The sequence below is a fragment of the Dromaius novaehollandiae genome, chromosome 1 (assembly GCF_036370855.1).
Source record: "Dromaius novaehollandiae isolate bDroNov1 chromosome 1, bDroNov1.hap1, whole genome shotgun sequence".
Classification (NCBI taxonomy): Eukaryota; Metazoa; Chordata; class Aves; order Casuariiformes; family Dromaiidae; genus Dromaius; species Dromaius novaehollandiae.
In genome coordinates this window covers 135,088,970-135,109,934 of record NC_088098.1, presented here as the reverse complement: position 1 = coordinate 135,109,934, position 20,965 = coordinate 135,088,970, and the positions used below count along the sequence as shown (strand labels likewise).

At 38.8% G+C, this 20,965-nt stretch overlaps 1 protein-coding gene across 13 annotated transcripts in view; it reads right to left on the bottom strand.

Annotated features, from left to right (window-relative positions):
• Positions 1 to 20,965, bottom strand: part of SCML2 (Scm polycomb group protein like 2) — a 75,120-nt gene that overhangs the window by 50,045 nt on the left and 4,110 nt on the right. For 6 of the 13 annotated variants that reach the window (XM_026120752.2, XM_064499511.1, XM_026120757.2 and 3 more), the window contains exons 2-4: positions 10,271 to 10,378; positions 7,087 to 7,220; positions 3,990 to 4,058 (exon numbers count right to left, since the gene is read on the bottom strand). The exons of 1 other annotated variant lie outside the window; for it this stretch is intronic. In XM_026120752.2, the coding sequence (XP_025976537.1) occupies positions 3,990 to 4,058; positions 7,087 to 7,174 (157 nt within the window). In that variant the 5' untranslated portion in view covers positions 7,175 to 7,220; positions 10,271 to 10,378. Of the gene's footprint in view, positions 1 to 3,989; positions 4,059 to 7,086; positions 7,237 to 10,270; positions 20,212 to 20,965 lie in introns of those variants that run through there. 6 more of the 13 variants (XM_064499487.1, XM_064499473.1, XM_026120755.2 and 3 more) reach the window with 5 other exon arrangements.

Below are 20,965 nucleotides of genomic sequence, written 5' to 3'. Positions count from 1 at the left end.
TGATTTAACATGCATTCCTCTTCCCACTCAAACCCATAGGCTGAATAAAAAAGCTTAAGAAAAACTTATTATGCAACAAGCACAACTTTCTCTATGAACCCATCAGCAAAGTGAAAACCAGAGAGAGAAAAAGGATTTTTATGCTGAAAGACAATGGTAAGAACAAATCTGCATATACAGAAAATGGGGCAGGGGGAGGAAAATCAGAAGACAGTAAGACTTTTTGTAAAAAATTAAATAGTTTGTAACCAACACCAGAATGATATGTTAAAAAAGTGATCCAAGACAGTCAGTATGGACAAACAGCCCAACTAGTTTAAATATAGAGAAAATAAGTTTATGGCATGGTTACCTGCAATAGCACAGGACTGCAGTCAATGATCCATGGTGCTCCTTCTGATTCTACACCAATACTTTATCACTTCTTGACCAGTGCTGCCTATCACAAAGTAACTTAAACCAGAAGGGGCCCATGGAAGTCTCCAGCTCAACCCCCTGCTCAAAGTAGGCCCAACAAGAGCATGCTGCTTGGGGCCCTGCTGGCTTTTGAGTATCTCTATGGACAGAGATACCACAATTGCTCCAGATCCCTCTTCCAGGGTTTTACCACCCTCACTAGGAAGAATGTTTTCCTCATATGAAATAGGAATTTCCCATGTTCCAAGTTGTGTTTGTTGCTTCTTGTCCTCCCACAGCACCTCTCAGAAGAGTCTGGCCCCATCTTCTCTACACCCACCCGTTAGGTAACTGAAGACAGCAAGATGCTCTCCTGCAAGCTTTCTCTTCTTAAGGCTGAAGAAACCAGTTTTCTCAGCCTCTTCCCTCATACATCATGTGCTCCAGCACCTTCATTTTCTTGGTGGACTGCCAATAGACTTGCTCCTGTATATCAATGTCTTCCTTGTACTGGGGAGCTCAAAACTGAACATAGTACTTCAGATGCAGTCTCACAAATACCAGAAAGAAGGAACTAATTGCTTCCCTCAGTCTGTTGGCTACATTTTTGCTAGAACAGCTAGGTGTGCAGTTGCGGGTCTTCACCACAAGGGCACACTGCTGGCTCATGCTCAGCTTGCTGTCCATCAGGGCTCGAGGGCTTTTTCTGCAAATCTGCCTTCTAGCCAGCCAGTTTCCCACCTGCACTGTTGCATGGGATTAGTCCTCTCCCACAGGTGCAGGACTCTGCATTTGCCTTTGAATCTCATGAGGTTCCTGTCGGCTCATTTCTCTAGCATGTCCAGGTTCCTCTGAATAGCAAAATTGCCCTCCAGAACATCAGCCACTCATCCCAGGTTGGTATCATCCACAAACTAGCTGATGGTGTGCTCTTTCCTCTCATACAAGTCTACCAAGAAGACATAAAACAGCATCAGCCCTAATATCAACCTCTGAGAAATGCCACTAGTAATCAGCTGCCAGCTGGATTCCCTGCTGTTGCTCAAAAATCTTTGAGCTCGGCAGTCCAGCCAATTTTCTACCCACCTATCCAAACCACATCTCACCAGTCTGGCTGCAAGGGGCCCATACCCAAGGCCTTGCTTAAGCAGAGAGAAACACCATCCACTGCTCTCCTAGCATCTACAGAATCAGTCATCTTACCACGTAAGGCAGTCAGGTCAGTCAGGCTTGGCTCGTACTTGGCAAATCCATCTTGGCTGTTCCTCAGCACATTCTTGACCTTTATTTGCTAGGAAATGGTTTCCAGGAGGATTTACTTCATAGTTTTCCTGAAGACTGAGGTTAGGCACACCAGCCTGCAGTTATTTGGATACTCCCCTTCTTACCCTTCTTTACTTTTTGCATTCATCAGCAAACATCCCTAATCACTATGACCCCTCCAAAATGATAGAGAGGGGCCTTGCAGTCAGCTCCCTCAGCACACTTGGAGGCATCCTGTCTGCTTCCAAGGATGTGTGTATGCCTTGTTTGTGTATGCCCAGGATCTCTATCTTCCTCTACTGTACATAACACTTCAGTTTAATTTTTTTTTATTTAAATAAAGATTTAAACTGTGATTTTTGTCACTTATAAACAGAGTTAAGATTCTGGCTTATTTAATTTAGTTTAATACAGTATCACAACAGTCTAAATGCTGTTTAAGCAGATGGAGCACCTCATGTCTTCTCATCTCATCTCTAGGTTTCCTGTGCGTACATTAGAGACTTCTGACGCATAGCTGTGTCTTTTCTAGTCTTCATCCCACCATCCCTTTTTGTCAAAGATGACAACGTTTCTCTTTAATTTTGTTTGACATATTCCTGCAAACATAGTAAGTATAAAATATTTTATATCCTCCTTTATACCTTATAATTCCATCCATATATTGCAATCATTCAAACAGAAGTTTTCTCCTCCCATACTTCCCTGCCTACTTTAGTCTATTTATTCATCTGTTCTTCTCACATCTCTGTTTCCTCTCCTCTTCAACTTCTCCTATCACACATCCTCCTGCAAACTCTTGAGATTTGGTGCATGTTAGCCCAAAGTACCGTAAGGTACCTTTCTTTTTTCAGCACAAAGAGAGGCTCTTTCTTCTTCCTTTCACCTACAAGCAGTAACACAGGATAAAATCATCATCATCTCACCCATATATGATAAGAGAAGTTGTGCGATCTTGAGCCACTCACTTTCTCTGGATGTTTGACAGAACTGAGTCTAAATCTTATGAGTAAAATCAGTGCTCAGACAGTACACTAACAGCATAGTCCTCAGTGGAAGGACACAGATGATGGAATAAGGCTTGTCTGCTCAGCACTATTTCTGCACAAAGCCTTTTCAAAGCCCTCCTCTCTACTATAGAAAACAGCTCTCATGTCTCAAAGTAACAGGGAAGAATAACAGAAACCACCTCCAGGATCAAAAAAAATGCAAGAAACTGGAAGAGTCTGACCAATGGAACAGCAGAAAGCCTACTGTGGCTGGTGATAATAGAATATCATACTTGTATGTGATGTCATTGCCTCAACTACCCAGTTATCATGTTAATATTTCCACATTGTTCCAATGACTATACTACAGTAAGTTACTCCTCCTCTGGTATCCCAGAAAATCTCTGTACCAGGCCACCTATTAGGAGTCAACGGGCATGAGACCAGAAGTAAAGTGAGAGTTTAAGTAACCCAGTGATATTTTATCAAGAATTAACGAAGGACTCTGAATGACATTTTCTACTTCAGTCAACAGAACTTGTGACATTTCTTACTGCCCCACATTCAAGCAACTAATGTGAACACATAAAAAGCACATAAAGAAGCCACTGTCCTCTCAGTGCACCTCGCAAAGACTGGATAGCCCCTTTATTTAGTAAGCTGTTGAACAAAAAAGCTGGCAGCAATCCCAATGCACATGCCCTATGGCACCTGTTGGGGGAAGCAGATGTCTAAATGTGAACATTTAGTAGATGTCTAAATGTAGCAGGACCATTTCCAGCAAGTGTGTAGCTTCCTCAGTTAATACAGAGTTGATTTGAAAACAGAATTTGCTTAAAGTAAAGTCAGAATCCCAGGCAATTTAATCCAGGTAGCAACGGTAAAAAATTTAGATTATTAAAGTGAAAAGCCTTACTCCGGCACCTGCAAACACATAAGGACAGAGAAGATAATTGGAGCAGAAGAGGCACAGAAAAGGGAAGTATATGATTAGAAAAAATGGGCAAATCAATAAATCATCTTAAAAAGAAAAAAAAAAATCAGTGCTCACAGGATGGTTTTGATTATATAAACAATCAATAGTTGCCTTAGGCTAGAAAACCTACCAGGCTGATTTCAGTCAAGCCATTTCAAGCATCATTTGCTGTACCAAAACATACTTTGTTAACGGAGGTCGACAGAAGCAATAGTATGTTTTTAACCACCCATCAGTAATAGCCAAGGAGGTTGGGGAAAAAAAAAAAAAAGAATATAAAAGCCTCAGGAAACAGTACAATCCAAATATATACTTTTTTTTTCCAAGAGTACCTTAACTAATAACCTGACAGCTGCAATACCTACCACTTTTTAAAGACGGGTTGTTTGCCTGCTGATTCTTTCCATGTTTCTCTTTTTTAATATTCTTTGAATCTAAAAGACAAGATTCCATTACATAATCAATGTAATATTCACATCATAATGATGTCCAGTATAACACAGAATGCTTTCAAACAATACAGAATGTGTTGTTCCAAAGACTTTTTCAAATTCATTTCAGTGCACAATCAAAAAGGTATTTGTATTATAATTTTACTCACTGCACTATTTTGTCTTTTAAAAGACAATATATTCAGAAGCACAGCATGAAAAAGCAGAGCTTTTGAGTATTCTGTATTACATTACTAAAGCTAGTTGCAGAAAACATAGTTTATTAGCTCTACAAAGAGTAACCCTGCTCCAATTTTTAACAATTTATTCAATCTACACACAATTTGAGATCCTCAGGATCACTGTTTTTTTGTTTTTTGTTTTTGGGGTTTTTTTTAAATCTTGTCCAGACCACTCTGAACTGAGAAACCGGGGGGGGGGAGGGGGGGGGCACCCTAATAGTGTTTTTTTGAGTTAAAGATTCCATTCTATCTTTAATTTATTGAATAAACAAATGCAGACAGCTATCTCAGTGCCCATCTTAGTTACAAAAACATCAGAAGAACTCCAACAGATTGCCATGATGCAGCTCTTTCTGTATGTGGTTATTCTTCAATAAGTAATGAAAGAACTAGAGTGGAAATGATGAACATCACACATGGTTCACCTGTGCTCTGTTTCAAGCCTTACTTATGGAAAGCACAGAAGAGAAAAACCAGTAGAGCTTATCATTGCTGCAGAAATAACTCTAAATATATCTTAAGTGTCCCTGATCACCAAAAATCCTCTAATTTCAGGCTAGGAGCATATTTATTTCAAGTACAAGCCCATTAGTAGGTAAGGACTTAAGTGTAAGAGAATACAATAATCAACTATCAGTACAATCATTCTGTACAACTGAACCATTATGTCACCTGTAGCAACTCACACCAACTAGCACAACCAGAGGAGCTAACTTAAAGTACTCACCTTCCGAGAGGAGCGACCTGTAACTGAGCCCATGCACAACTCTGAGGCATTAGCAAACTTTGAGAGAATTACTCTGCCATACAGAGCTGAATACTCTTTTTAAAATCTGAAAGTGTACTTATATTCCAATTGCCAATTTCAGTGTCATATTTGAATTGCATTTGAATTGCAGTTCGCCAGTGTTAAAAGCAGATCACCAAACTAACGTATTTTAAACACAGAATGGAAGAGTGCCACTGGCTCTCTCATCTTCTCCACTACAGGTACAGCATCTCTCAAGCATGCACACACATATACACTGAAATCTGTCAAGAAATGAAGTATGACAGACTCCTTTCTATGTGTGTGTACAAATGAATGACAGAGAAGGTAGGTAAAGAGAAAGTGAATGCCTTCCACTGATTTTTCCCAAGGAAAGGCCATGTTGCTTTTCATTCCATGCAGCAGACTTTATGTATGTTTTTTCAAGAAACAAGTTACCTATATGTAAGTTCAGTTTTAGCTATATTAAACAAGTTTCAAGTAATAGCTTTTTTTTTAAGCAAATATAATTGTTACACACAGCTTTAATACATTCACACACACGATAAACTTGGCATTTCACTATTAAAATGGTGAGCAATCTGTCTAGCTAAAGCATATAGAAAAAGAAATCAATACATCTTCTTTTAACAGTTTTTAATACAGCAAGCCAAATAAGTAGCAGTATAGCCACTGTATAGAGAACCATTGAACCAGAGGTCAGGCACTGTTAGAAATAAAATCTTTTGGTCATCCCTGACAGTGCACTGGCCTGAGAAGAGGACAGAGATCAAGGAATCACCAACCCATCAGCTCACAGTGGTTGGATACTGTCAGTCCCCTTCTGGGCTGACTTAAATTTTCCCTGCTGCTTCTTCTGCTCTTTTTCCACTTTCTTATAAAAAGGCTAAGCATGATTATCCATACGATAATTACACAGAGGTCTGCTCTAGTTTCTTAGAGGACGTGCAAATGTTGTTCTGGGCTCCCCAGTACAAGAGAGACATGGAGCTACTGGAATGAGTCCAACAAAATGCCACAAAGATGATGAAGAGAGCATCTCTCATACAGAAAGGAAAAAAAAAAGAAAAAAAAAAGGCTGAGAGAGTTGGGATTGTTTAGCCTGGAGAAGAGAAGGCTCAGGAGGGATCTGATTAATGTGTATAAATATCAAAAGGGAAGGTGTAAAGACGACTGAGTCAGACTCTTTCCAGTGGTGCCCAGCGATAGGACGAGAGGTAGTGAGCACAAACTGAAACACGGGAAAGGCCTTCTGAACCTAAGGAAAAACTTTTTTCCCATGAGGGTGACTGAGCACTGGAACAGGTTGCCCAGAGAGGTTGTGGAGTCTCCTTCTTGGAGATATTCAAAAGCCATCTGGACATAGTCCTGGGCAACATGCTCTAGGTGACCCTGCTTGAGAATCTGTGATTCTGTGAAATACCTGTGAGGCTAAAAATCTCACAAGTGGCCACAGCAAGCTGAGAAGTTATTTATGTTCTCCACTGGCTGGCTCTATTTTCATGTTTCAAGAGTAAGACTTGAAGAGCAAGAACGAATAACTGCTTCCCAAGAATATCCAAAGGTTGAAAGAACAGAGTCATGAAAGAATATCTATCCATCAGTGTTAGATCTCAAACAAGATGACAGCCTTTCATGATCAAAAAAATCAAGAACAAATGAAAGAATCTGAAAGACCACAGCCTGCACACCAGATGAGTTTTTGCTGACCATCACCACCCCATTTACTTCCTACATCACGGTTAAATTAATGTGTATCTTAGAAATACCACAGCAAACATGAATGCTGAAATAGTACACTTTCAGGGACACATTTCTTCTATAACCAACCATTAAAGAAATTACAAAAACAAGAGATGAAGACATTAATGAAAAGAAGTGGATTCCTCAGTAGCAGTTTAAATGTCTCTTTTGTACCTGGCAAAGACACCTTCATTTGTAGGCAACCTGAAGCACCATCACTATCAGTTGCTTTTGACAGCCAGAAATCTATTCTTTAAGATCCTTGAGCAAAACTCACCGAGCACATGCTGAAGTGTCCAAAAATGCATCCGAATAAAAGCCAGACTTTTTTTTTTTTTCCAAAGACTCCCCTTGCCTTTATGCATTCCAATCCTCAATGTTGGAAGGCTGTTACAAAGCTGAGTATTTTATCTAAGCAGATGAAAAACTGTTAACAGTAAAAATTATTTACCCATCTTCAAATGAGAGACCCTGTATCCACTACCACCTCCCACCACTCAGAAAAGTTTTCCCCCAGTCTACACTTCACAGATGTTATGATGTCTTAGTCTGGAGTGCCTCTTCCAACGTCTGTATCCAAGGTGGATAAAAATGTATGAATTATTTTTAAAAGAAAAATTAAATAAGATTTTATTAAAATACAATTTTATAAAGATGAAATACATGTTTTTTTTAAAACGTGCCCATCTATGTTTGAAATTCTGATAGTTCAAATTGTAATAAACTTAGTTTCAAAAGATTACTCAAAGTAAGATTAAGAAATGGAGGAGTATTTTGTCAATCCAGCTGGGCTGAGGGAGATCTCTGGGTAAGCATATAACAGTCAGTTCGGTGAAACTTTAAATGAGATTATGAAAGAGGGCAATTCTTCTGCAGATACAAAGAATATTTTCTTTTCAACTTCTTTAGCTAGTTATGTTCAATGACTGATTTCCTTCAAAGCTGAAAAATGGACTTGAAAATGGGAACTTTATTTTTAAGTAAGAGATGCAAGAGACCTATTCGTTCTGAAGTATTTGAGTTTGTGGTGACAAAAAAACAAGTCAGTTTAACTCATTATCTATCTTCCTCTGTTTATAAAGTCAATTTTTAAGAGACAAGTCTGAGTTTACTTTTACAGCATACACAATGCTTTCTAAGTAGTTTTATCAAGACGACAAAATGAAATGCTGCTATTTTGCATTTAATTACACGCTACTCAGCTCTTAAATCACAAAAACAAAGGATGAGGTATCATTATCAAAAATATGTTAAATATATAGTAATATGTGCATGTGTATAAAATATATATAAATAGCATATATTATACAACATATAATATATAGTATATCTATTATATATACATTATATGTGCAGACATATACACATTCTCTGTATATAAAATATATCTAGTGAGTATTAGAGAAACAATAATATATTTTTAAAACCCTATAAAAAGATTCCTTTCTTCTAAGCAGCAAGATTAGAGTATAGGATATACTAAATTATGAAAGCATCATATTTCATGTTCACCAAATAAGAGTTTTTCACAGCACACACTATAAACTAATGCAGCAGATACAAAACAAGATTAGAATAGATTATTTAACATGGTGTTTTCTGCTTACTGATTCAAAACTCCATTTGTTTACACCACTCTACCCTATCTGTAACCACAGAATTCTTCTGCTGATAAGATTACTCAACAGAAGACAGGCAAGAGTAACCACATCTATCACCCAAGAAACCAGAGACAAGGAAGAAACTAGACAAAGCTATCTTTACTGGCTTGTGAATGAGACAAAAAGAATTACAAGCAGAAGAGACACCTTTAGAACATAAAGTCTAGTAAAAGATAGTCCTGGTGGCCAATTTATGTTTCCTGTTAAATACTGCTATATTGAACTTTCTTGCCTAAGCTGCTAAAAAAGCTGCTAAAAAAAAAAAAAAAAAGAAAACACCACACACACACACAGCCTTCTGGGAAGAGTTAAGCTTTTGACCAACAGGACAATAACTTTGTCCGTATGCTGGCAAACACCTCTTTAGACAGCATTTGTTTTTACGAGACAAAAAGAGTAGTGTGCTACATTAGGAGGCATATGTTTTTCGTCTTCTAAGACTTGCATATTTTATTGCTGTCCACTGTGGAAGACAAAGCAGCTGGCAGTCATGTTTTCAGGATTTGTACAGCTATTTCTTAAAGTCTTCTACACTGGCTTGTGTTCAAAACACGGCAGGAGACCACTTTTCTTAAAGAAATCCTTTGTGTCTTCCTGACAGATGTTAAACACCTTTGGGCGACAAAAGCATTTGATCTTCCCATGCCATACAGCTTCATCTGAAGGCGAGTTACTAAGACATTCCAGTGTTCCTACACAGAGATGGGCCCAAGTCTCTTACAACCTATCATATCCCAGGAACAGGCCAGCCACCTTCACTCCCTAACACACAGGGCTGCAAGCACCTTTTAGCTTCACCAAAACTCAGTGCACACAGTGGAAGATATCAAGACTGAGTGAATCTGAGACATCTCCTTCTACTTCTTTTTGTGCTTTCCCAGGGGGGTTATCTTATCTTATCTGCCAGGAACAGAGTGTCTCTTTTAGTATATTTAGAAAACAGCCATGCAGAAAATCTACAAGAGAAGGGGGTAGGCTTCCTCCATAAACTCCTGGTGCAACAATTAAATGGATGACCACTGCTATTATTATAGCAAGAGACAATTATTTACCAAGGGAGCACACAAGCACATAAAGCAACTTGGGCTGAAGGTAGAAGAAAGCTCAAGAGTGTTACACAAAAGTGTTAGCAATGTTTTATGGGGGACGGCTACTCAATTGAAAGCTTTGAAAAGCAGCAGCAACCCAGCTTCAGACAGCAGCCCTTTCTCTTATTACATTCTCTTTGTTCCACTAACCCAAACACACTCGTTACTTCTTAAGTCTCATTCTTTAATTTAACACTTAAGTTAATTCATGATTAACTTCTCTAGAGATGACACAGCAGAAATCAAACCTTCATGGTACACTGTGTGTTTGTAAATAAATTTCTTAAAACAAACTGTTCATTTTATCTTTAAGAGCTTGTGAAAGATAGCTGCTGATGCCATTTGTTGTGGTAAAATTTGATTCCTAGCACTACCAGTTATCCTCCTGCTAAATTAAGCAGTAGTTACAGAATAAAGGACTACTTTTTATTTAATATCACATCTAGACACACTCTTCAATTTTAAAGTAGGACAATCGTTTCCAGACCGTCAGAGGACAAAGTTGCTTTCACTAAATTGTATAGAACAGCTTCAAGATCAGCTAAATTTAGCATAGTTACTCTAAAATGATGTAAGGTATGAACCTATCTGTGTTTAATATATAACCTCCCTTCTTCAATACAACAGTGTAGTAATTATCAAGTAATATGCCACCACCTTCAAAAAAAGGAGTTAACGGTTTCCCTATTTTCTAAAAGCTACCAGGCCTTACCTTTAACTGCTGTTCTCCCCATGGTAACACTTCTGTGATCTTTCCTCTCACAATAAAAAGGCTGAAGTTGAAAGACCAGTTAATTCTTCCTTTCAGCACAACAGTTTCCTGTGGAGTAGTAATACAACATGTTAGGGGAGGGGGTTGTTGGGATTTGGGGTTTGGGATTTCTTTTGGAAAGGAAGATTTTTTTGTATTGGTCTATAATTATCTTGCAGGTTTAAAGCAGGACAGGTTTAACAAGCTATTTGTAGAGGAACACTGTGTAAGCAATGGAAATATCCAAGTGGCAAGGGTACAGAAGAAACCGAACTTATTTCACTGTTTTAGACCGTTCATTGTTTAATGGTTTGTATTTTCAGTGGGTTGCTAATGCAAAGAAAGGTACAAAACATACTTTATCCCCCCCCCAAAAAAAAACACATTACTGAAAAATGGAAGACAGACCCTCCCGTCTCACACATGCATAGTTTAACAATCATCACCGCAAACACCTTTGGCTAAAGCGCACTGTACTTCAGAACTACAGCAGAAGGGGGAAAAAAAGTACTGATGTAAGAAATCTACACAAAGGCATAATTGTTCACTGATACCACTTGCCATCACAACTCGTACCACAGTGGAGAAAACCTGTCAGGGGCATACTGACTTCAGATAGAAGCAGTGATCCACATCCTCGTAGGCTTTAGAAACCAGAAGTGCCAACTTAGTTAAACCACTGTAAAACACCAAAAGCAAGTTTCTCCTTGTCTTTTCTTTTGCTACTGTGATTTTCTACTGCACCATCCAATTTTTCAAATTTTGATTGTGTTCAGTTGAAATCAAACTCACTTGAAACTTTTCAGCATGGAAGCAACAAAATCATCAAGTTTATTATCCTTTTCCGTCCACTACTCAAGTAATAATGGGTAAAAAGATACTAAAAGTTCTGAACTATCATTTGTGACCAATTCCTTTCAAGGAATTCCTATGAGGTTAAAGTTAACATCATCAAAAGTTCAAGATTTTTTAAACTTAAATATGTGCACACTTTTTCCGAAATTAAGTTTGGCTACAGGCAACATTTTTAGAAGCCACACTTTTCAATGTTACATAAAAGGCACAGTAGTTGAAAAGCAAGGTATCTGCTTGGAATTTCTTGAATCTTATAAACACATGCCATAATAATTTACGCACACATACTGCATATAACAAAAGAGGTGTCATACAGATGAGTATTTTTCCTTAAACTGGGACATTTCTGCAAAATTTAGATCAACTTGTACACTATGATGATGGACTGCATGATGAAAATACTTATACATTGCAAGTCCCATGGCTAAAGTTAAATATGGTTTTGAAAATACCAATAAATGAAAAACTCTTTTAGTGCGAGTACTGTGTGTGAACATGCTGCACAGTTATTACAAAAACTCAAAAGATAGAGACTTGAAAGCGGTTATAAATAAAACTGAATACTAGTATAAAGGAAGCAGTTTTCACTACACAATAGCACTCACATAAGTGATCGGCAGGATTAAGAACAGAAATCCTTTTAAGCCATCAAATAAATTTGAAATACTTGATACTTTTGTAGACTCCCCCAAAAATTCAAAGCTTTTACTCTCTAAATAATAAATTGTGAAAGGTGATGCAGAGTCAAAGTAGCTGTTTTTAGAGATTACTTTAAAACAGTGCATGGTTTTTATCTTTTTGTTCCAAGTACCAGATTGCACTTGGTGCAGTAATAAAGATTCCAACCCTGCAGTGATAGTCATCAAGTTTAGCACAACTGGAACGTCTGTCAGAACATAAAAAGGATTCCAGCATTTCATTAGCTTGTGCTGTACCAGATAGGCTGTTTTACAGCATGCCCATGAGCCTGTTAAAAATATAAGACAATTGAAAGTTCTGAAAGTGCTGTTCAAAATAGGGCAAATCCAACAGCAGGAATACAATATATTTCTATTTGGAAGAGGCGCTACCGAAAACCTACTTTCACCTTCTGTAGTCAATTCAGAGCCACTATTAAGCTAGCTTGTAGATAGTGCTATCTGCCACAGAAGACATACTCAAGAAAGGTATTTCTGAGCCTCTTATCTAGCAACCACTGCATGTTGCTGAAAAACAACACAATGAAAGCCAGTTTCTTCCAAAACACAGCTGCGCCAGTCTGAAACAAAGTGAACTTCTTTTGCAGGGGCAGACCTAGAAACAGCTCTTGATCACCTCACATAATTAAGTAGCAAACTGTGAGCAAGGCAGTTATGTCCTTTGCTAACCAACACAAGTCCTTTCATGTTGCTCTCAGTATCATCAGCCTGACTCGAGCCACTTGAGCCCACCCTGCCCTGGACAGAAGAGAACAACCAGCAAATATGGGGGCGAAGCCTCCAGGGACTTTTTGCAAAACTTATAGAGAAAGCATGGAGCTCAAGGCATTCTTGTACATGGAACTCAGCAAGAAAATAGAGCGAGTGAACAGAAAGTTTCGGTTAAGAAAGTAATCTAATCTCTTCATTTCTAAAAGCTGCAAAAAATGCAACAAAACAAGGCCAGGAACCTCTGAACAAACAAAGATAGAAATGCAATGGCCAGGCTGAAGGGTAGTTGAGTTAGGAGGCACAAAGGAATAGAATGAAAAGCAAAGGTACAAAACCCAAGCTGAGAGCAACATTTGTCAGTCACATACAGAAAACAGGCAAAAAGCAACCATTCAGGGAGTGGAAGTACAGAACCTGTGTGGGGACACCAGTGAGAAACTGTTTGCTGAAAACTTCAGGAACTGAAAAGCTAGGAAAAAAAATCACGAACAGAAGTATCACATTAGATTTACCATTAGAATATTTCTAATTAAAAGAGCTGTGCAGGATCCCCACTCTCAGGAACAGGATATTTATATCTAGGTTTCAAATTATCCTGAAATTCATTTTTATTCCTTCTTTACTTCGCTTATCCTACATCAGTTACTTGTTTTAAGATCAGATGGAAAGCATTTATCTGCCTTTATTTCTTCATTAAGGTTTTTATTGTCAAGTCCCAAATCATTTCTACTAGCCACCTCCCACTGTGCGAGTCCTTAACAAAAAAGAAATATATTAGTACACAAGCCTAAACCATCCTCTCTGAGCTGCTACTACGTAGTACTAGATATCAGAAATGAGGATGGAAAACATGTTTCCTGTCTGACACTGCTCTTCTAATTTTGGAACAAATATTCAAAGGGCATGTACTGCTACATTTCAAAGAAGCTATTATTTTACAGAAAAATGTCAAAATCATTCTGTATTTTGTCTAATACACATCTCCATTATACTTCTTGCTCTAAGCCAGTCATTCAACCAAACTAACCAGGTAAATGTTCTGAAAAAATCATGCATATTTAGAGCCTTGCAGAGCAAGTTTATCTTGACAGCATACCTGCTCATAAAAACGTACAGCACAGAATTATGGAGATAAACGTAATATTTAAAAGAAGCCTAAGCACCAAGGACGTTGTGGGCTTAGTACCCGGCAAAATGATTGGGTTTTATGTTAATGGCTCAGCGTTTCAGACTCAGAGCTAAGACGGGGAAGCCAATGTTAGGGGCAGCTTTCTTTCTGACCCTGTCACTGGTATGAACGGAGTAACTCAGAGCTCAGCTCCACGTTCCTTGGAGGAGGAAGGCACAGACATCAGTGGGCAGGCGCAGCTGGGCAAGGGCTGAGGCTATTTGTCTACACAGATACAAAGCTGTGAGACATCCAGAACTCAGAGGAGGAAACCAGTAAGAAATCTGTTCTGAAATATCGATCTTCTTAATTCTAGGTTGAAATAGTCATGTTTGAGACTATATCCAAACAGGGAGTTATACTTTCCCCTCTCTTTCTTAATTCGTTTTCTTCCACGGATGACTCTAGATCAAACCCCCATATGCAAGGGGGAAAAGAATTATATATAGTTTAAACAGCAAAACCAGTTAAGAGCAAAGAAAAGGCACAATACAAACAAGCCAATATTCTCTCCTGATCTTTCACTTAGGCCAGACCTACACTTTGCTTTTACATCCACCATTGAAATGCTATTAGCTTTAGAAACATAAGAGTTACCGGTTATAACTGCTGGCCAGTATCGCCATGCTCTTATTGCTGTTACCATTCCTCCCCTCCTTCTGCCCATTTGTTAGAGACAACACTGCAGAGAGCCCTCCGTGGAAGGCACCTTCACGGTCTCCTCTGTGCACTAACATACAGTGCAACAGTCATGATTCTGACTGCAATTTCTATGTAGGGGTAAGACGTACATAAACACAGCCCAATATGCGAGGAGAGTAGTTTCCAAAACAAGTGTGAATTTCTTTTTTTTTTTTAGTGTTGCACTCCTTCAAAGTTATTCTTCACAAATTTAGAATAGATTTTTAAACCTAATTACCTATCGTCTATCTTTTAAATAAAAACACTGTTTCATATCATTTTCACAAGTCCTTAAGAGGCTGAAAAGATGAAAAAACAGAAGGAGACTTAAAATAATATTTCTATAACTTTAAATAAATTTCTATAAACTTTAAGTATAACTTTAAACTACTTCCAGGCTAGTTACCTAATGCATATTTTAGCATGCAGACTCATTGAGCATAATTTAAGACACAACAGCGCGTGTCCTTAATTTCTGTTATAGAGGTAATCAGTAAGCACCTTTCAGAACATACTGCTCCATCATTAGAGAAAACTAAGATTTTGAGTATTAAAAAAGAATTATACTTGCACAAATATATCATAAGATTATAAAATGTAACACAAGCTTTGCAGTTGTAAAAATCAGCATTATTTATCATTACACACTTACCATTCCAAAACAATAGTAAAGATTAGGTTTTCTTTCATTTATACACACAAGTATATAATCAGTAGGTGTTCTGACAAACTTAGTCTAAATTAGAATCCCTTTTAGTCCACCTTTTTTGTAAAAAGAGTGAGAATCTTTCAAGGAAAGTAAATTTAACTTCTGTATTTCACATGGCAGACCTTCTAAAGAACTGATAGATGAGAACACCTTCTCTAGTTGATAAAAACAGAGCTAGCAGAGCTAGGCGTTTGTCAAATTTACTAGCTTTCAATAGGAGCAAATATTAGGTAGCTATATGTATTATTATAACAACAAAGTTCAAATATTTCTTAAGTGGTATTAAGGAAAGTGAGTAGGTAATTACTGCTTAAAAAAAAAAAAAAAGAGCATTTTGTAATGTCATTTGCCCTAACATCAAGACGCGATTTTCTGTACTTGCAAAGTTTCTTAGAAACACATTGACAGTGCACAACTCACTATTTATCATATAATTAACATAAACAAACTTCTAAGCTGTCACCAGTAAAATACCATCTGTAAACACTGTGTCCTTTACGCAGGTAATTTTACAACCTGCTTTAGAATATGAGCAACTGTAATTACAGTAAGTCATACACTTCAAAACCTCAAAATCATAACTTTACAACCCATACTGACTGCATTATTCAGTACAGAGTGAGGCATTATGTATTTAAAAAAGCAACACTAATTGAATTTAGACCAAGGATTTGTCCCAAGACTTCCTGAAACAAGAAATGAATACTTTTATGGGAATGGCAGAAAACAAATGCCTCAGTAAAATAACATAGGCAGTATCAACTAATAATAGAAATATCTTAAGTAGATTCATAGTTTACTAACTTGACAGTAATTTCAAAAAAGAAAGTTTAGAGCTGCTGTAAGGCTATGAGTGGAAAATAAAAACAGCTCCTCACCCCCCTCATCCTGCTTGAAAAGTTTGAAGATGTGGGGTTGTAAAAACCTGAAAAAGGAAATGGTATGTGTGAAGTCAGCAGTTCAGCCAGGCGGCTGGAACCCAGTCCATTAACAGCTTTAAATATTCTTAAAATGCCAGTCTTCCCACATGAAAGGATATTTTTAATGTTATATTCAAATAAATTAAAAAATATAGCTCAAAGCATTTATGTTTCTATCTAAAGTAAAACTGTTTGTCAGACCGTATTTACTAATACATATTTACAGTAGCATAAGAGTTCAACAAATTGTTTAAATATTTTGGTAAATTCATCTCTCTATCATCTCTGTTATTCTCCACTCCCCTCTTCAAGCTTGGAGCGCTGTTCCTAAAAACATAATTCACATTCCTAAAAATAATAATTCATCATTATTATTCAGCCTGACTTCATTCAAATCAAACTCAGATTTCTGTCCTGAAACAAACCAATTAAATGATGCACAAAAACCCCTGTATGATAAGCACTGGCTATGAGCTGAATTCCTGCATGAAATTCTCTATACACCCAGATTCGTCTTCTCTTCCGTCAGCTCAGCCTCCCTGAACACAGAAGAGAGCTTTCTAACTATTTGTTCTGTGAGGCGCCAAGCATACCTTTAGCTCAGTGCAAATAAAACAGGTAAGGGAGAAAAGAAATTGCTATTGCAAACACAGTAAGAGATGCCCAGAGGCTAGTAAGGAATGGGATGCTCAAGATCCCTATAGAGCTTTTCTACACTTGTCTTTTACAGAAAACAAGCTATACCAACAGTTTTAAATGCAGCAATAAGAGAGAGTGTGTGTACACAAGGGGGCTAGGGGCAGAAAGACAAGCAGAGGAGGGAGGGCAAAAAAGGGATTTTACAACCTGTTAGACAACTTTGGCTTCCTCCCTTCTACATTGCCTCCAAACTCTAAAAGAACTGGAAGCTCGGTTCAGACATGATCTAACAGAGCCCTATTCGTTTATCACAGAGCTGACATCCATCCCTGTGGTCCAGATTTGTTATTAATCCAACAGAGTAACCAGAGAAACACAAGCACCTTTTACTTGGTGCAAAAATCTATGAGAAACAAATAAAGAGCATGGCTTTATTTTAACTGGTGACACAGAGAATAGTCTTGGGACATCTCTGCATATGACCAGTCTATTGCGAGCACCTCATGTGAGTTAGCTCGTTCTGAAGCAAAAGACACTTGCCTCTCCCTGCTTGTACTCAATGCCAGCAGCAACATACTTCTGCTACCATCTTCCTCCAGTGCTTACAGCATCTCCTGCCTCTCTCCTGAGAATCCAAGCAATACCATGCTGGCTGGGACTAGCAACCAGCGTTCATTAAAAAAGGCAGAACTTGCCTTACCACATCTGTCTCCTGCTCTAACACACTGCAACATACACTCCTTTACAGAATGGGACAACTACACTGGTACCACATGCTGAGTACCACATGCTGCCTGCTGGTGTCTAATCAGGACGGACGGACGTGCACACGCACACACGCACGCAGACACACACGCACGCAGACACGACAAACAAACCAAAACTAAATTAACCCTCAAGGAATTTCCTGATACCTCCCCTTCCAGAGGCTGTTTCTGAGCCGAGGAAAACTCACAGTGGCTGATTGCAGCCCTCACTGCCCAGCTGCATTCCAGGCCACACCCACACCCTACTGCACTGGGCATACCTGCGCTACTGGTAGTTATGGCTTTCCTTCCCCACTTCTTATTTCTTTAAGAAAGAAACAATCCTTTTTCCATCCCCTTCCATAAGGGAGCGGAATCATCTTCCACACAGACATTGCCAAAAATGTTTGCACGAACATTCGTAAGCGCTGTTCAGTGTCGCTAGACATTTCTGCAGATAGCAAAGCGTTGACAGGTCACACAAGAAAAGCTAGCCCTAAGCGGCTCGGAGGGCCAGACGGCTGCAAGCACTCAGCTGTAGAATCTGCCATACTCCTCAAAAAATGGAAGAGGTTGAAAATCCCAAAGCAAGTCCACCTCCCCAGTCCCAATTTCTGAGACGACTGCCTGATTATACAAAACTGGATGAGACTGGGTGTAATGGGGCAGCCTCCCCCACCTATTCCCCAGCTCTGTAACTGGTTGTGTGCCAACACTGCAGCCCAGGCAGCGGCAGAGCAGCCAGCCTTCTGCTGCCTCCTTCAGGGAGGTGCCATTCCCCCATCTCTGCCGCACAGGGCTTATACTGTTGAGCACCGCAGAAAATTCAGCCGTTAATACAGGTAGCCTTTTTCCTACAACAAGCTAGGAAAAACGTTACTCACAACATACAGATATTATTTCCCAGGTAACTATAATGCTGTTCATTTCATCATTAAAGCCAGTTCGTATCTTCTGACCTTTCCAGAAAACTGCTCGCCTCTTCAAAGCACTCCAGTATATTGTATATGTACAAGAGATTTAATATCAAAAGTGCCAAACATGCTAGCAGCCCTTTTAATCTCTGAGCTGTTAATATATGACAGTGTCACTAACATGTTTCACCAAACAGCTCTAATACCCTTTCACATTCCTCCACATAAAAAATTCACTTTTACAAACGGTTCTTTTTAAATGGGTTTTCAAAAGCGCCCCTTAGAACTGTGCTCGTTTCCCTGAACTTTCCTGTGTTAATCCACGATAAATTCCACACAATACATAAATAATGGTACACACCTCATTCACGTACCTCATCAAAATGGTGCGGTTCTCTTGTAGGTTTTATAAACTTCAGATGCTCCCTGAACTAATGTCTGCTAGAGATAACGACAGGCTCGAGGCTTAGTCCTGAACTAACTAAAAGGGATATCATATTACCTTGAGAAGACAGAAAACTTAAATTTCCACTAGAGAAGTTCATCTCTTTCACCTAAAGACAAGATTTCCTTGGTATCTTAGATAAAATTTGACCCGATTTGTGTAGCTGAAGGCCTAGAACCAAATGATTTAATCAGGATATCTACCTTCAATACAATGCCTCACTTGCTTTTAGATTACAACATACCAATGGGGAGCTGCACAGAAAGTACATCATATACAGGGGAAAAACTATCAATTCAAAAACATTGTTCATACTGAAGCTGCATATGACATTGTTCTAAAAAATCTGAGGAAATACTTTAAGACTAGCCTGGATACATGATATCCAGAGAGCATCTTCCTTTGGAGACAAAAAGGCTATCTCCTACTAAAACAAAGCAGTAAAATTTTGTTAAAGATTTTAGTGTTTCAGAAAGACCTTGCATAAACTCAAGGTGTCACTTTAAAGAAGTATCATATAAAAAAAAACAGCCTGAATTTTTAAAAACTGGAAAGATCAGAACCTGACAATTCCTTAGAGCACAAACTTAAGATTCTACTGCAGGCAACCGCTGCATACAGCATAGTAAAATCATGACCCCAAGAAAATGAATTATGATAATTCCATTAACAATGTAGCAATCAGCTACAAAAGAATGTGAACTATTTATCCCATCAGAAGATAGATCAGATAACTCAGAAAGCAGATACACGAGATCACAGCCCCTAGGTGTTAAGCATGTCCCAATGAGAGAGACTACACAAAGTACCAGGCATGAAGGTGGGAAGAGGTATGTATGTATGTAGACACTCTCCAGAGAAATTCAGAAACACACTCAGATCAGGCTTGCTTATTAGGAAAACACAGTGATTTGTCCTATTTCAACTCTTTAAGGAGTCAGCAGGAACCACACACACCCTTGTAGTGTATCAAGCATAATCCCCCCCCTCCTTTTTTAAGGAACAGCTGCATCCAGCAAATCTTAAAACTTGTCTCAATCTTCAGGTGCCCAACTGCAAGGAAATAACAGCTGCAGACTCCCTTCACAATATTAACCTTATCCTAGAAGGAATTCATAAAAGCAAGAAGAAAGTAGATGGAAAAAACACAGTAAGTAAGCACTTGGTGTTGGATCCAAATTTTTTTGTCCTATTCCAAGGACATAGAAGCTAAACCAAGAAAGTTACTTTTTGTGATAGGGATCTTTTGAAGAGGTTTGCTAAAGGTAGGAGATAGTATTACCCCCCTACCTCAAATGATTTAGTTGCATACACCCGTGCCCAATACCCTGTATATACAAAAGAGAGTATCTGAAGAAGCCCAAACAAAACAGGTAAGAAGGCTGGCAAAGGTAGTTGTTGCTCTCTGACTAGCTGTGTTGCGGCTCCTGACTCTCCTCCATACATATATATATATATATATATATATATATATATATATATATATGTCCTTGTTAACAAAAAATAATGACTAATAAGACATGCAAGTTCCTCCGAGTATCATCATCACTATTTATGCACCAGTTACTTTCTGTCTATACACCTGCTGAAAATAAATGGGCAGCCTGCTCACCGTTGGCTCAAATACGTGAGGCCATCCCCACCACCTCCTGCAGCCTCAGCTGGCTGTTGCAAGCGTGAACTGTTTCATAAGGCTCCTGTACAAGCAGCAGCTGGCACAAAACCCCCTTCCCCACCCCACGACACAATAAATACACATACTAGTAGAAATCACAAACAAGAATACAAGTTTTAGGCAATGTGTGGAGTTTACACACACACACACGCGAACCAAGCTGGTCACTCACCAGGTCGTATCTTGCTGCTGCCAGGAAGAGGAGGCGACAGGGCTGCTCCACCTCTGCCGCTGCCGCAGGAGCAGGGCGCCTGCCACGGCACCACTGTCCATTCAGAACAGTCAGCTGGCAGGTGTGGGAAATGCTCACACGCGCGCAGCGGCATTCACACAGACATATTCTCTTAGAAGAAACTACAGCTCACCTAAGGACTCAACCATTTCAGTTTTTAGAGGCTTCACCTGAAGCAAATGAAATATCTGTCCACTTAAACATCATAAGCTGTGTACATACACCACATGCATCTCACCACTACTTCTGCATTGTAGTGATGA